This window comes from Athene noctua, chromosome 20 (assembly GCF_965140245.1).
Source record: "Athene noctua chromosome 20, bAthNoc1.hap1.1, whole genome shotgun sequence".
NCBI lineage: Eukaryota > Metazoa > Chordata > Aves > Strigiformes > Strigidae > Athene > Athene noctua.
In genome coordinates this window covers 11275732-11290982 of record NC_134056.1, presented here as the reverse complement: position 1 = coordinate 11290982, position 15251 = coordinate 11275732, and the positions used below count along the sequence as shown (strand labels likewise).

Genomic DNA, 15251 nt, shown 5'->3' with positions numbered 1-15251 from the left:
TCTTTCCCCTCGGCAGAGCACTCGTGGCATCAGCCTGCCCATGCTGAAAGGGCAGGCAGGAAACTCCCTAGTCTGCCAGGCACTGTCTCCCTTCTGTTGGGTCTCCATCTGTAGCCCCAGGAGGTTTCGGGAGGAGGGGCTGTTAGCTCCAGTTGCTCTCTGGGTCTCTCTGTGTGGCTGAAGCAGTGTCTTGCAGCTGGCTGTGATGAGCAAGACCCTACACAAAAGCAAGTGTTCACACTGTCTCCTTTGGCTCATGTGGGAGGAAGACTCCAGGGTCTGCTTACCCTTGTTTGGGACTCCTAAATCGTGTGGAATAATTCTGTTGTGAGATGAAGAATGCGTTAGATGGATGAGACATAGCAGTTCTTCAGGGCAGGTCCTGGAGGATAAGTGGATTATCTGGGCACTGGTGGGTTTGCTTTACTCCAGCATGAATACACGTCTCCCTTCCAGCTCCCTGGCTGCTGCTCTCGAGGGCGCATCGTCCTGGTGTGCTTCAGAGTTCAGAGGTCAGTGTGGCAGCTGGGATAATCCCTGAGCTCCATTGGTGAAACATCGTGCCCCCAACCTGGGTATCAAGCAGTGGGTTTCAGGATTGTATTCCGTCTCCACTTAATAGCATTCAGGCTTCCTCAGTCCTGCTTTCTGGCTGGGTTTTGTTCATCAGGAGGAATATGCTGGGGAAATCTGGCTTTTACTGAAAATTTGCTTTCTGAGAAGCAAAGAATGAGTTTCCACAGTGCATGGAGTCTTTCCCCTCCTCTGCTGAGTCTATCCCAGCCCTGGGGCATTGTGGCAGCTAGAACTGAGGACACCGAAGTGCCACACATAAAACACCAGAGCAACCCTGGCTGTGGATCCGGGTGCACGAGAGACTTGTGGAACACCAAAAACAACCTCTATTTAACACTGAACCTTGTTTTTTAGTGCCCAAAGGCCCAGAAGTCCCACACTGTGGGCATCCTTCGTGAAGCTGCAGGCAGTGGAGCACAGTGCTCACCTCCCCCTTGTGCACATTTACTTTTTTTCCTCTGTGGGTGAGAGCACATGTTCTTGTTTCCCTGTGGCACTTTACTCCAGGCTGGTGGTGGTGTGGCACTAGGAGCTGGTTGGCGTGTTCTGTTGTGAAGCTTAAAATGTTCCTTGTGCTGCGGGGACTCTGGCAATAACTAAATAACCCCTGATCCATGAACGTGTAGAATATTACTCCAGGTAAAGCCAAGAAAGATGAACAGCAGCTAATCCTGAATCACAGCAGGCAGGGCAGGGAAATCCATGCCCAAACGTGTGAGGATCCCCACCAGACCCTGGTAGGAGCCGTGGCTGGATCTGTTGTTGTTTGAGGTTGGGCAGGACATGGCACTGGCCTCGTCATCACTGCGCCCAGCATAGGATGTGGCTGGGGACATCCCTGGGAGCCACTCCTGGGACCCACATGTCGAGGACATGAGACACACAATCTTGCTGAACCACAGCTCGTTTAACCCCAGGCCGAGGTCTCTGCTGCCTGCTGGGTGCTCCTGCACCAGGTCCTGGTGGGTTTTCCCTTGCAGAAAACACCTGGGAACTTCTCCACGTTCCCCCAAAGGCTGCTCAGCTCGTGCCCTTGCTCAGCTCTTGCTCAGCTGATGTGCCACTGAATAAATCAAACCAGACCACAAGTGCCTGAGCTCCATCCAAAACCCAAATGCCCTGGGAGGGCGAAGGGGAGCAAGTTGTGTGCAGGTTGTGCGGACATCCCTGGAGGATACCTCTCCTGTATGTGCTGCAGGTGCAGAGCCCCAGGGCTGCATTACACAGCTTCTCTTACTTAGTTTAGTTTTATTTTTCAGGAAAGAAAACCGAGCACAGGGAATCATCTGGAAAGGTCGGCAGCTGCGGGGGCAGCGTCTGCCGGGCACGGGGGCCTGGGCTGTTCCACGGCACGTCCCGCTCCGCACTTTGTGGCTGACCATGGGACGTCTGGGCGCCCTGCGGCTGCGACAGGGTGAGGAAATGTCTCTTTTTGATCTTTTGAGATCAAAGAAACCTCCAGCTTTGCAGCGGGGCTGCTGGCAGCCAGGGCTGTCCCCGGCCACCAATGGAGCTGGGGCCGGCTACTGCAACAGGGAACATGACTGTGAGTGACTCCAGCACCCCGGCTGGTTCTGCTGTGTTTAGAGATGCAAAAAAATGTATAGATGCTAAAAATATTGATCTATGTATGGGTGCAGGTAGATATATTCCTCCAAAGGTGCTTCCTCACCCCCAAGGCAGGGTGCTGTGGGTGCAAGCATGCCCTAGATGTACCCCGTCCCCGGGATGAGATGAGGGCTGCATCCAGCCCTCACTGCCGTGCCTGAAGCCCCACGGTGCTGTGGAGGTCAGGGCAGGGCACAGGATGAGCATCTTTCCTGCCCTGACTTTTCCCAGCTGCCCTGATGCTGCCCCATGGGATAGACCCGTGGGGTGTGATGAGTTTGTCAATCCTGAGCTGGAGGGGACCCGGAATCGCTTCTCTCTCTGTGGGAGGTCCCAGCATGGCTCAGCCAGAGCACCGGCTGAGCTGCAGTGTGGTTGTTTCAAAGTGTTACAATAGGAAAAACTGGTTTAATGAGTGCTTCAGCTTTTATGGAATGTAAAAGTCTTAAAATTAATTGAAACAAGCTGGAAATGCAGTTTTTCAGCCTGAATGGAAGAAGCTGGAGGGAAAGAAAGGGCTTTGGTCTCTTCCCTGCACCATTTGCCATGCAGCCACATTGCTTCGGGCTGGAGCTGCGTTTCCTGGTCGAGGTGAAGGGTCCCTTGCCTTTGCAAATCACTTCCACTTTTAGAGGAAAGAAAGAAAAAAAAAAATAGCTTGAAAATGCACATAAAGTCCTGTTTCTTTACTTAGATGTTTGGGAATGGCTTCCGTTGCTTTGGATTTTACAGACACCCTTGCTGAGTGATGTAAACCCTTTCTGTGAATTCTCCTTTACACGGGAAAGTGTTACAGTGATTTTCTCTGATCCCCGCTTGTGAAATGAGTTGATACTCCCGCACTGGCAGGGCGCTGCGGAGGGGCTGTTCTGCCTGCTGCAGGAGGAACGGCTCTGGGCACTCACTGCTCTCCATCTTTTCCAAATTATTTTCCCAAATTTTCCATATTTTCTCCCCAATTTTCCACTTTAAAAAGCAGTGTGACCCTGAAGCCTCCCAGGCACAGCAGCACGGGTGGCTGCTCCCTTCCCTCTCCCAGCGCCAGCCCCGGCACCCACCCCACTGTCCCCCCCAGCACTGAGCCCGGCCGGTGCCCTGTGGTGTGACCATGACCTTTCTGGCAGCCTCGTGCTGCCACCAAGGCTGGCATGTGAGGGGGTGAAGCTGCCAAACCTACTTTTCTTTGTTTTTTTCCTTTTTAAAATTGTTTGAGTGAGGTAGGGATGGAGCTCAGCTGGAGGAGAAAGAAGCAGCGAATTTAAATTGGGTTTGAGGAGCGATCATCTGGACCAGCACTCCTTGAATGGCTTTAAAAAAAAGAAATTAGATAAAAATCCTTGCTTTCCTTCAAAAAGAGTCATAGTCCTCATTTACCTTGGTCTATTTATAAACTGTTTAGAAGGGCCACGATAACCCAAGCAGGATGCGGCGTCCCTACAGGGGACGTTCCTCGGCCCACAGATAAACTGTTTGGGTTATTTAGGATGTGTTAAAGCAGAGCTGCTTACGAAGGTTGGAAATTTTTGCTAAGAAGGAGATTGGGAAGAGCACAGGATCCAGCTCAACGGCCCCAGGACCACATCCTGCCCAGGGAGTCACTGATCTGCTCCTGGTTTTACACTGACCTTGCTGCTGTTTTGCTCCTTGCGGATACACCGGCTTTGGGATGCAGGAGGGCTGACGGGTGCGGAGGGACCCAGTGGGAGCAAGGGGCTGGAGCAGCCACAGAAATTCGGGGCAGATCAACACAAGGTGGGTGATATAAAAGGAAAAAAACCTCATCCAACAGCCCAAGCCATTGCTAATGCGGCTGTGGAGTGGGGAGGTGGGTGGCCATGCTGCAAAAAGGGCAGCTCGATGCTCGGAAAAAGGACTGGAAATGACCCTGCGGGGCCGGGTCCTGTGGGCGATGGCTGCCAGGGGCTGCTGGCACCGTCCTGCATGGGCAGCCCCACGCCAAGGGAGCTGCTGCCCACTACGGATCAGATTATTCTATTATATGCTTCTGTTCTTCCCTTTTTGGGGCTGCAGGAGGGGCCAGCTCCAAGGTCAGGGCCCACAAGGCTGCTTGGGGGTTTCTGTATCCCCACGCCAGCACCGTTTCCCCTTCTCCACTTGCAGACTCTCACTTCTAGTTTTGGGGCTCCCTGCCTGCTCCCTGCCTGCCCTGGGCTTTGCAACCATGGGACATATATCAGATCTGTATGACCATTTTCCTGGTGGCTCCAAGCCTATGACATTTTTAGCTGCCTTTAGCTTCTTTTTTGACAGATTTCCTCCTTTTTTTGCAGTTTCTCTGGGCACAACCAGTGCTGGGGGTCATACCCCCCACACTCTCTGTCCTGGGGTTGCCCCGGGGCTCACCCTGGACCCATTCTGGGGTCTGGGCACCCAGAGCCTCCCCAAAGGGATCTGCCAGCCCCAGGGGTTCAGTTGCCTTATTCTTGCTTCTCAAGGGAGCAGAGGGGCCGGGGGTGTTTGCATATGTCTGGGATGCAGCTGCTACTAATCGGTCCTGGAGGTGTTTCCTACCAAAAAATGGAGGAAAAAACTAAAATTGTCCAACAAGGGACCATGCAGCTGCCCCAACCCCTGCTGATGTTTTTCTGGTGGGTGTCAAAACCGAGGGGGTGCCCATCACCTAAATCCGTGGGTACCAGTCAGTGACTGGTACCAAAATCTCGGCTCAGAGGTCACCGCCTCCCCATCGCCGGGCCTTTCTTGCCCCTTTCCCTCGGGTGCCCCGTGGCGGGGCAGCACCGTGTTTGTGCAGGATTTGCATTGGTGGCTCTGCAGGAAGGGCCGTGGCACCCGCTCCCGGCCCAGCCACTGTTTCCTCCCTGCGTGGGGCCTGGCTGGGGGGGCCCGTCCTGGGCACAGAGCTCATGGCCCCAAGGTGAGGGGGTGACCGGGGTTGGGGGGGTCCCAATGCACACCCCTCCTACCCTGCATGCGTACAGCCCCCACCCCCTTGCACTGCCCCACTGCACAGGCATGCCCCCTGCCCCCCGCTGCTGCTCTGCTCACACGTGGTCCCCCCCAGTGCAATGCCTCCCCCCACCAGGGCTCCCCCATTGCCCTGCCCTGATGCCCACACGTGCCCCCCCTTGCACAGCCCCTCCCTGTGTGCAGCCATCCCCATTGCACATGGGCTCCCCCCAATGTACTCCCCCCACACCTGCACGTAGCCCCCCATTGCACTGCCCCCCATGCAACCCCCACTGCATTGCATTGCCCCCCACATACAGCCCCCCATAATTGCATTTTGCCCCACTGCCTGCATATGCGTCCTCGCCCTAGGGTCACAGAATCCCAGAATCATCCAGGTTGGAAAAGCCCTTGAAGCTCCTCCAGTCCAACCATGACCCTCACCCCGACCGTTCCCAACTCCCCCAGATCCCTCAGCGCTGGCTCAGCCCGACTCTTCAACCCCTCCAGGGATGGGGACTCCCCCCTGCCCTGGGCAGCCCATTCCAACGCCCAACAGCCCCTTCTGCACAGAAATCCTTCCTCAGAGCCAGCCTGACCCTGCCCTGGGCAGCTTGAGGCCATTCCCTCGGGGCCTGGCGCTGGGGCCTTGGCTCCAGAGACTCATCCCCCCTCTCTGCACCCTCCTGTCAGGGAGTTGCAGAGGGCCAGGAGGTCTCCCCTCAGCCTCCTCTTCTCCAGACTGAACCCCCCCAGTTCCCCCAGCCGCTCCCCAGCAGACCTGTGCTCCAGACCCTGCCCCAGCTCCGTTGCCCTTCTCTGGCCACGCTCGAGTCATTCAATGGCCTTTTTGGGGTGAGGGGCCCAAAACTGAGCCCAGTAACTGAGGTGTGAGGATGTCCCCTCCCCATGGCACGCAGTGGCACAGCAGCCTGCTCCCTCTGCTTTGGGGTGCCAGAGGTCCCCAAATCCTTGCGGGGGGGTACACATCCCCTACCCCAGGGCTGTGGCAGGGGCAGCAGCAGCACAAGCTGTATTTTGGCCAGCAGCATGAGCCGGGGCTGTTTTCCATGGTCCTGCCCCCCTTGTCCCACCTCCCTGATGTGCCACCCCAGAGGGACATGCCCATGTGGGACACCTCTTGGTGTCAGCAATGCCCCTGCCCTTCCCTTCTGCTCCACTCTGGCTTTTTTTGGCAGCTGCCCCAGAGTGAGCTGATGATTCCGGAGGCTGGTTGGTGGTGACACCATGCCAGCCCTGCAGCACCCTGCGTGCATCGCCCTGGCACCTGCACGGGTCTGTCCTGCGTCCCCACTGTAACCAGGAGCTCATCACCCCCAGCGCTGCCCATGGTCCCCAGCATCTCCCTCCGTCCCCACGGCTTGGGAGGGGTTTAGAAACCTCATTGCATAAGCAGGGCGCCCCTGCTGCGTTTTGGAGGCTTCCTACAGCCCCTCTGCCCTCCCAGCTGCCCACGGGACACTGGGGACAGGTCACGCTCCTTCACAGTTACAGCAATCCATTTTGTTCTGGGCTGTCCTAACAGACCTTGCGTGGTGGCTGGGAGCTTCTTGTTCCTCTAATTGCTTTTTTTAGAGTTTGGGGGTAATTTTAATTTTTTTTTTTTAAATGGTTTTCAACCATGCTGTTTGGAGCTCTTCCTTTGCAAAAATCTGAATTAGCCAGAAAAACATCTATTTTCATGTCTTTTCCTGAAATATCTGCCTGAGCTCCTCTGGAGGGCACCTCCAGCTTGGGGTCAGCCCTGCTGGGCTTCTCAACTCTGAGAGCAGCTCCCGGCTGCTCCGTGCCGATGGCTGTCCTCCAGCTGAGCTCCTGCGCCTTCGTGACACAGAAATCCCCACATTTGCAAGGATTTGTTAGGCAAATCCCCCTGGCCACAGTGGAGGCACATCCAGCTGCCTGGCACAGGGTCGGAGATATGTTGCATGTCTGGACTGGGGGGACCATGCAGGGACCTTGGTGTGCATCGCAGCCAGGGTGGGATCTGTGCTGTGATGCTCCAAAACACCCCAAGTTGGGTTTTTTTCCCCCTTTTTTTGGGCAGCTGCTTTTGCGGGGAGTGGTTCCAGCTGGGGGTTTATCCAAAACTAGGAGCTGGAAAGACCAGTAAGAGGTCACTTTGGGGATGCTCTGGCTTTCCCAAATAGACTTGTTTTTCATGGAAAAGCCTTGGCTAGGTTGTGAAAGCGCAGGTGAGAGGTTGGAGGGGGGTCGAGGTGGGTTTGTTAGGGCTAAAGGAAAGTTGAGCTGCAGATGGATGTGAGAAGGAGCCACCATGATGAGACTTGGCACTGCTGGGCCCAGAAGAACCCTGCTGCTTCCTTCTTCCCTCTGTTAGCACAGCTGATGGAAGAAGCGGTTTTTCCCCAAGGAGTTTTTGTGCAGCGATGGCTCGGGGTGCCCACACCGCCTCTTCCAGAGGTCGGTCCCACAGCAGCCGTGCAGCCTGGCCCAGCTATTCCCCCCTCCCTCTGCCGCGGGGCTGGGGGCTGCCAAGGGGCCAGAAACCTCAGTGGGGCTGGAGCGGCCAGGGACAGCAGGAGCTGCTGCAGTGCAGGGACCTACCCAAGGACAGGCAAATCAACTGCTCTGGACAAGCTATTTTTTTCAATGCTCACTATTTTTTTAATGGATTCGCTATTTTTTCCTAGATTTGCTCTATTTTCTGTTCTCCGTGTTTTTCCTGCTGGCCAGGAACCTTGTCCCTGAGCTGCACCAGCACTGGGTCAGCCCATGTAACCTCTTCACAGCATCACCACTTTGACCTTTACCAGTCACAGTCTCTGGGCTAATTACACCCCAGAGGGTGGGGATGTTTTACCCAAACTCAGGGCTTTCGAGGCTGCGTGGGTGATGAGCTCATCCTTCTGCCCTGTCTCTGTCCTGCTGCGGCTGCCCAGGATTCGTGTTTCTTCGCACGATGCCGCCGTGACGGCAGCTGCCAAGGAGGGCTTTGAGCAAGAGGGGGAGAGAAAACCAGGCAGCGGCGGCTGTCCTGCAGCACAGGGAGAAGGAAGTGCTGCTGTGGGCCACTCCTCCTCGCCATTTCCTCTCCGCAGTCGAGTTTTTATACGGGTAAGAGAGGAGAGGGCAGAGGAGCAGCTGGCCCGTCCAAGGCTGGGCTCGGCGCCTGAAGGGGAGCACCAGCAGCTGGCCCTGAGGGAGACGTTGCGGGTAACTGTGCTTGGTTCCGCTCCCCTGTTCCTCTCCCCAATCCGCAGGGGGTCACTGGGGCACCCCTTGGCCTCGGCCACTTCGAGCTCTGTCCCCACCACTGCCTCCTGCTTGTCCCCGATGGCCCCCTTCCACCAAAAACTGCCCCAGTTTTGTGGGACCCTCCTGTTCCCACCGATTTCAGATGCTCTGGGCTCTTCCCCTCTTTTCGTTGCCTTTCCCGTCGGTCTCCGTCTTTGGGGCCTGGCCGACGCTTTGGGCTGGGAGCGGGGCTGGTGGGGTTCAGTGGCAAGCAGGCTTTCGGGGTGGCGGGGGGGTGGTTTTGCATTGCCCTGGCTGTCACCCTTGTGCTGTTTTTTTGGGGGAGAGTGAACGTCAGCACACCCTGAGCTTGAGCTGTGAAGCAAACCATGTTTCTCAGGCTGTTTCCAAGCGGTGCTCCTGGGGAGCTGCGACTTGGGGTGCCTCTGCCAGCATCCAGGGTTTCTGCTCCCAGCCACTGACCCCCCTCGATCCATGGCCCCCGTTGCAGGGAGCTGTTTGCCTCTGCTTTCCCCGTGGAAACGCTCAGGCTTGGATGGAGGGGGTTGGCTTCCAGCTGGGGAGGGGATCAGCCTTCGGGATTTTCCAGCTGGTCCCTTTTCCCAGCAGCTTTGCTAACCCCAAAGAGCCAGAGTTTGGGGTGCAGTTCCCTCTTCTCTAAGGCTCTCCCCGGGATTCAGCAGCTGGCACTTTAACCGGAGGTATATTTCTCCAGCTGGTGTGGGGCTGACGTCTCTTGCAAACCGGGCACTTTCTGTCCCTGAACGCTGTCTGCCCCGGCCCGCTCCCCTCCCGGCCCGGCTGCCTCCCTCTGCTCATGCAGGCTCGTCTGCTGCGGAAACCTTGTTTTGGTAGGAGCAGGGTGATATGCGAATGCAAATGTTAAGGGAAGAACTAAAGGAAGAAAACTGGAGGTGTTTCAGGAGTGTTTCCAAGAGCTGAGTGCAAGTCTTCCCGTGGTGTAGCTGGACTTGGAGCAGAGCAGCGGCTAACGGTGTTTACACCAGCACTTGTGATGCTGCAGACCTAATTGTTGGGTTCTTTTCCCTGTTGTTTTCACCAAATATCTAATTAAGCTGCCAAAAAGGCATCTCTGCAGGCTGGCAGTGCCACCAGGCTGGCACAGGTGCCTGACCCGGCCTTGATCTGATGCTGAGCAAGTGGGGGCTGCTCTTGACAAAATCTGAGTCCTCTATAAATACCAGCAGGTATTAGGAACTGAGTCATGGTATTAATAGGATTATTATATGTGTGACTGGACAGATGTCTTGCTGAGAATGGGATTTGGTCCCTCCACCCTGCCTTGCTCAGCTCATCTGGAGGGTTGGGCACCCCATGCTGTGGGATGGATGTGCTGTTTGGGCTCTTGGCTTTTGGGAAAGAGGGTCTTGAGCATCTCCTGGTTAACGAGTGCTTGGTCCTCGCTGTTTTCCACAGGCCTTGCAGGGCCCTCGGGCTCCCTGCGCAGACACAGTGGTGGTAGGAGAGTCAGCTCTGAGCTGCGAGGAGCCAAACTGCTTCGTGCCTCAGCTGGGGCTGCAGGCAGGGTGGGGGGCAGCACCCCGCTGCGTGCCGGCAGCATCTGTGGGGCAGTGTTGGGGATGGCTCATCCTTCCCTACCAACATCCTTCTGCTCCCTAAACCCTTTCCTGCAAACTCCCGCAGATCCCCCTGGCATTTAATCAACCCCCTCTACACCTGCATAGGTTTGGAGCTGAGAAAGCTTCCTTGTGTGTTTGTGTGGATGGCCCGGAGGGTTGTCCTGTCCCCAAGCCCTGCTCCCTGGGGACCATGGCTGGTGCTGGTCTGGGGACAGCCTTTGGGAACCTTTGGGCACTGTGTGATCAAGGCAGGGTGCAAGATGGGGAGAAGCGAGGGTGTGACCCCAGAGTGGTGTGGGGACAGCCCGGGGTTCCCGGTGGCATCTGTGTTGGTGGCATCCTGGGTGGTGGTGGCCCCCAGCCCTCCTGCCCCTGCTGCCTCTGTGCCTGCTTGCAGGAATCTTGTCTGGCTGGTTTTGCTCTGGGCACGGCCAAATCCTGCACATGGTCTGCAATTAGCACTCGAGGTTAATTGCAGCACAGCAACAGCTCATCAGTGATTAGCACTGGGAGCCGCTCGCTCGGCTCAATTCCCACAGTGCGCCGGCTGCTGGCACATGGGCCAGAAATCACCTTGTCACCGGGGCAGAGGCAAAGGCTTTGCTTGGCGTGTCCCCGCGTTTCAGAGGAGCTGGGAAAGGAGCGGGGTGAAGTGAGGAGGTGGCCTGGAGCGTTTCCCAGTGCCTTTCACTCCCCACGCAGCTTCCCCAGCCGCCCTTTCCCTCGCTACGTGCTGGTGGGCAGCTGCTTGCGTCAGCCTCATGGTGGGGGAAGTAAAACCTTCGCTGGACCATGACATTTTGCAGGTTGGTAACTTCCTGCTGAACTGAAGCGAGTTAATAACAAACCCTTTGGGGACCTCCTCCTCCTCCCCAGAGATGTGGTGCTTTTGGCAAGACCTAGGGTTGATTTTTCTGGGCGGCTGACGAAAGCAGCTTTTCCTTGTCCTGCCTGTGCTGGCTTCTTGCTCTCGGGGTTGGCAGTGTCAGAGCAGAACTGCCCCTTGCGTCAGTGCCGCTGCGGTTTGGAGGCGTTGGGGAAATGCCCTCCCACCGTGACACAGCTCCTGCCACCACCAGCTTGGTGCCGGGCAGGGACGGAGCCATCCCTGGCACTGCAGCACGTGGGGGTGGTTGTGTGCGGGGTCCTGCGCCGCGTGGCTGCTTCCAGGCCTGCAGAGCTGTTTTCTCCTGGGGGCTTCCTTGCTGGGTCCGTGCCTCTTGTCATCAGGTCCTGCTGCCAGAGCACAGCCTCTCCTCCTCCTCCTTTGCTGACTAAGGTTTGTCCACGCATTTTCCGTGCAGATGGTTATTCCCAGGGGTGCTCATGTCCTGCGCTCTCCTGCATGGCTCCAGGGTCTCGTCTGGGAAGGACACCCCATGTCCAGGGGTGCGAGTGAGTGGGCACAGGGGGCAGGGAAGGGTTAGGAGGGTCAGGGTGCTGTGGGGCAGTGCCCTCCTCTCCCCACAGCCATGTACTGCTGGCAGGCTTAGCCACAACCACGTTGGTTCTCTGCAACCCGTCCGGGTGCAGCCTGGGGAGCCGCGGGCCGAGGGCTGAGCACTGGCTGGACGCTGCCCTCACCTCTCCCTGCCTGCAGTGCCTGGCTCCGCCTGGCGTGCTCGTCGGCAGGGCCAGGAGAAGTTCACCCTAGGAGATGATGCCATGCCACCACAACCTGCGTGGCGAGAGCGTTCCCACAGGGAGTTACTCCCGCACACACTCCCACACCCTGAAAGGTCTCTGTGGGTGTACGAGTGACTGTTTCCTGTAGGGGTGTGGACGTGCATGCGTGTGTGTGTGTGTGTATGCTGGCACAGAGGTGTGGTTTTGTGTCTTGCTTTAATTTAGCAGATGTAAGGAAACAGGACTGGGCAGCTCTGGTTCTGAGCGTGGCTCTGTCTGCTCAGTGTCCTGCCTCGCGCTCATGGCAACACGTAGCAGAGCCCCCAGCTTTGGCTCCAGCCAGCTCCAAACTTTCCTTGTGTATGTGAAGGCAGGGTTGGTTTTGTGATATGCATTGATTAGCGTTTATTTACACTGAATTTCATCTGTAGTTTTGCATGTCTAGAGCATCTTCCAGAAAGTTAGCTTAGGTCTGAAAGTCTCTCTCTGCCACCTCAGCAATCAATTGCTGATTGCTACAGGTAATCGTTCTGCCAGTTAGACAGTGGGATACCTGCCTAATTTCAGTGTGGTTGGTCACTGATCTTGCAAAGATTAATTATACATTTTTTTTTTCTTTTCAGAATGAAGATTATGTGAATGGGCTGTAAGAACCGGATGAGATGGATGGAGATCTGCCCTGTTCTGAGGTGGATGGAGAAGTGTCCTCTGCTATGGAGGATCTGGGAGGACAGAGGCCCTGTGTGGAGAGTGATATGGAAGGAGACGTGTCCAGTGCTGAGAGTGATGCAGAAGGAGGGATGGCCTGTGCTGAGACCAACGCAGAAGAAGAGGCACCTTGTGTTGAGAGCAGTGTGGAAGGAGAGCTGCGCGGCACTGACAGTGATGAGGAAGGGGAAATGCCCTGTGCCAAGAGTGATGCAAAAGGAGAGGCATCTTGCTGTGAGAGTGACGGGGAAGAATTACCGGATACTGAAATCCCTGCTGTTTCAAAGAAAATATCTTCTATTTCTTCTTCCTTGCGGGCAATCATCCGCCTGAGACGACAATACCGGGTGCAAAAGAAAAGTCGTCTGCATTTCGAGCTCCCTCGAGAAAAGTCTTCAGAGCTTGTGCATGCGAGGGTGCTTCAAAGGCAGCTTTCACTGAACCGCGCTAGCCTGTATGGCCCCTCTATGTCTTTCTTTAATCAGACCAGCTTTGAAACTTCCCAGTACTTCACCTTTGACACATCTGTGGAGCAGTATGCTATGAAAAAATGCAGGCGGAAAAAGAATCGAAGGAAATCTAGGATAGTTCTGTATCCAGATAAAACAAAAAGATACCTTCCAACAGAGGAGAAGAGCAAGGCAAAACGCTGCCTTCTCTTGCTCATTGTCATTATCTTCTTCCAGATTCTCAATGCAATAGAGAACCTGGATGATAACCTCCAAAAATATGACCTAGATGGTTTGGAGAAAACAATGCACCGGGAAGTATTTGGCCAGAAGCTTGCTGTGGAAAGTATTATGGAATTACTGAAAGACTATCTGGCTACCCATATACACAACAAGCCTCTAGTAATCTCTTTAAATGGCCCAACAGGAGTTGGGAAGAGTCATGTTGGCTGGCTGCTGGCCAAACATTTTCTTTCTGTCATGGACAATGACTTTGTGCTTCAGTACTTTGTTATGCATCACTGCCCTAATGGGGTGGCTCCTCTTACTTGTGAAACAGATTTGTCTAAGAAGATTTCTGACATGGTTACAAGAGCTGAAATGGAAGAGAAGATACCCTTGTTTATTCTGGATGAGGTTGAACTCATGTCTCCAGTCCTGCTGGATTCTCTCAGCCGATTCTTTGAACCCAATCAAACCAATGAGTTCCTCAATGCCATCTACATTTTAATAAGCAACATAGGAGGTGGTGAAATAACAAAGTTTGTTATCCAAAATGCATCTGCTGAGCTTCTGCAACAGCAAAGGGGAGTTGAAGAACTGCTGAGCATCATCCAGCCTCTACTGATTGATGCCCACCCCCTCTGGAAATCTGCAGACATCGTCCCATTTGTTCTTCTAGAGAAGAGTCACGTCATAAACTGCTTCCTAGAGGAGATGAGGGGAGAAGGGCTGTATCCCGACCAGAAGCATATTGAAAATTTAGCAAGTCAACTCAGTTACTACACTACAGGGGACAAGCAGTACTCCAAGATGGGCTGCAAGCAGGTTGTGGCCAAAGTCAACCTGTTGTAGTGATTTTCTGCAGAGGCTAATTGCTGCTCTCAGGATTTACAAAATTCTGGGCTTATGGAGGAGTGCGTTACAGCAGGCTGTGGTCAAGGTGTCCCTTCTCAGGCCTGCACTGACTCTGTCCTTGTCAAGGTAGAGGGACAGCAGCCTGGGCTCCTCTGCAACATGGTCTCTGTTCTCCTCCAGATGCTTCACTTGTTCCTAATGTTCTGTGAATAAGGTGGGGAACGAAGCTCAGGCAACCTCCCATTAACTGTGAGATGCTTTGTTCCTCACGTGCTACTTTGTCATTAAGGAGTTGTGAGATGCTCCGATAAATAGGAATAGGAAATGGTAACTGGGTTAACTGTCCCTGCAGTACACGTTGCTGTGTCTCACTCCTTCTCCAAGCTCACAGTCTTCAGCTCTTTGCTTTTCTTGGTCCAGGCTGGTGATGTGCAGAGCAGAGGCCATACTGGACACTGGAAGAATTGAGATAATTTGTGACTTCTTGTCCCCCAAATGCGTGGGCAGTCAGAGCTACAGCTAGCCTCCTACGTGACTGCACACTCCAGAGACAGCTTTCTGGACCCATTCCTGAGTTCTTGCTTTTCTGAGCTCATACCTGAGCTCACCTTTGGCACCTCCAGCGAGATTTCTGCCATGCAAGTCTGTTTGGGCTCGTCTTGAAGACTGCCTGTCTGTGCCAGCTGGTGCAGAAATAACCATCGGATTGTTTCAGGTCTGGTGGTGGCAACTCTTCCTGAGGGCTCTTCTGCTTTTTGTTTCTGGGTACACTTCACCACGCTCATTATCTAGAAAGCCCGAAATAGCAACTGACATATATTAAGCAACACACACTGGAAAAGACAGTTTGGGCTGTCTGGGCTGAGTGCAGTGGGAATCCTGGGCTTGTTCCCAGTCCTGCAAGGCCAAGAAGAGGCTCTTTGCCACTGCGACCCCAGGGAGAGCATGCTGCCTGGGAGCACCTCAGGAAAAGCACACGCCCTTGTTTTGAGCAGGCAAACTGAGCAGGTATTTATAACATTGCTTTTTCAGGTTTTGGTTTTGTGCCTAAATGCCCTTCTACAATTTGCTGTGAATTATCAGACACATAATCCTGTGGATGTTTGCACTGGTTGTTTGATTTGCCTCTTTCTAATTGTTTGTCTCCAAAGACTTCCATCACAAACTCCTCCTTCCAGAGCTATTGTCAGGAATAAATCCAAACTATCCTGAATAAAATAATTCAAAGTACATTTCCTTTATTTGACTGAAATGTGGTTTTCCTCCGAAATTTCTATTCTGGACCAATGTAGCTTCACTGCTATGCCTGTGTTTCCCAGTGACTTGGCTTGGGAGCAAGGGCTACAGCTTTGTTGCAAGTTTTTTTCAGACCAGCTTGATGCAGTGTGTGTGCAGCTCCTCGAGGTACGCTCATGGTAAGCCAGATCCAAAACCCACA

At 54.5% G+C, this 15251-nt stretch overlaps 1 protein-coding gene across 2 annotated transcripts; it reads left to right on the top strand.

Moving 5' to 3' along the window:
• The first annotated feature begins 118 nt into the window (after positions 1 to 118).
• Positions 119 to 15032, top strand: TOR4A (torsin family 4 member A). Of its 2 annotated transcripts, none has more exons than XM_074923964.1 (2): positions 119 to 1990; positions 12203 to 15032. In XM_074923964.1, the coding sequence occupies exon 2, from the start codon at positions 12242 to 12244 to the stop codon at positions 13808 to 13810; it is 1569 nt and encodes a 522-aa protein (XP_074780065.1). In that variant the 5' UTR covers positions 119 to 1990; positions 12203 to 12241; the 3' UTR covers positions 13811 to 15032. The 2 variants fall into 2 exon arrangements, with proteins under 2 accessions (XP_074780065.1, XP_074780064.1); XM_074923963.1 differs by lacking the exon at positions 119 to 1990 and adding an exon at positions 8219 to 8310.
• The last annotated feature ends 219 nt before the right edge of the window (positions 15033 to 15251 follow it).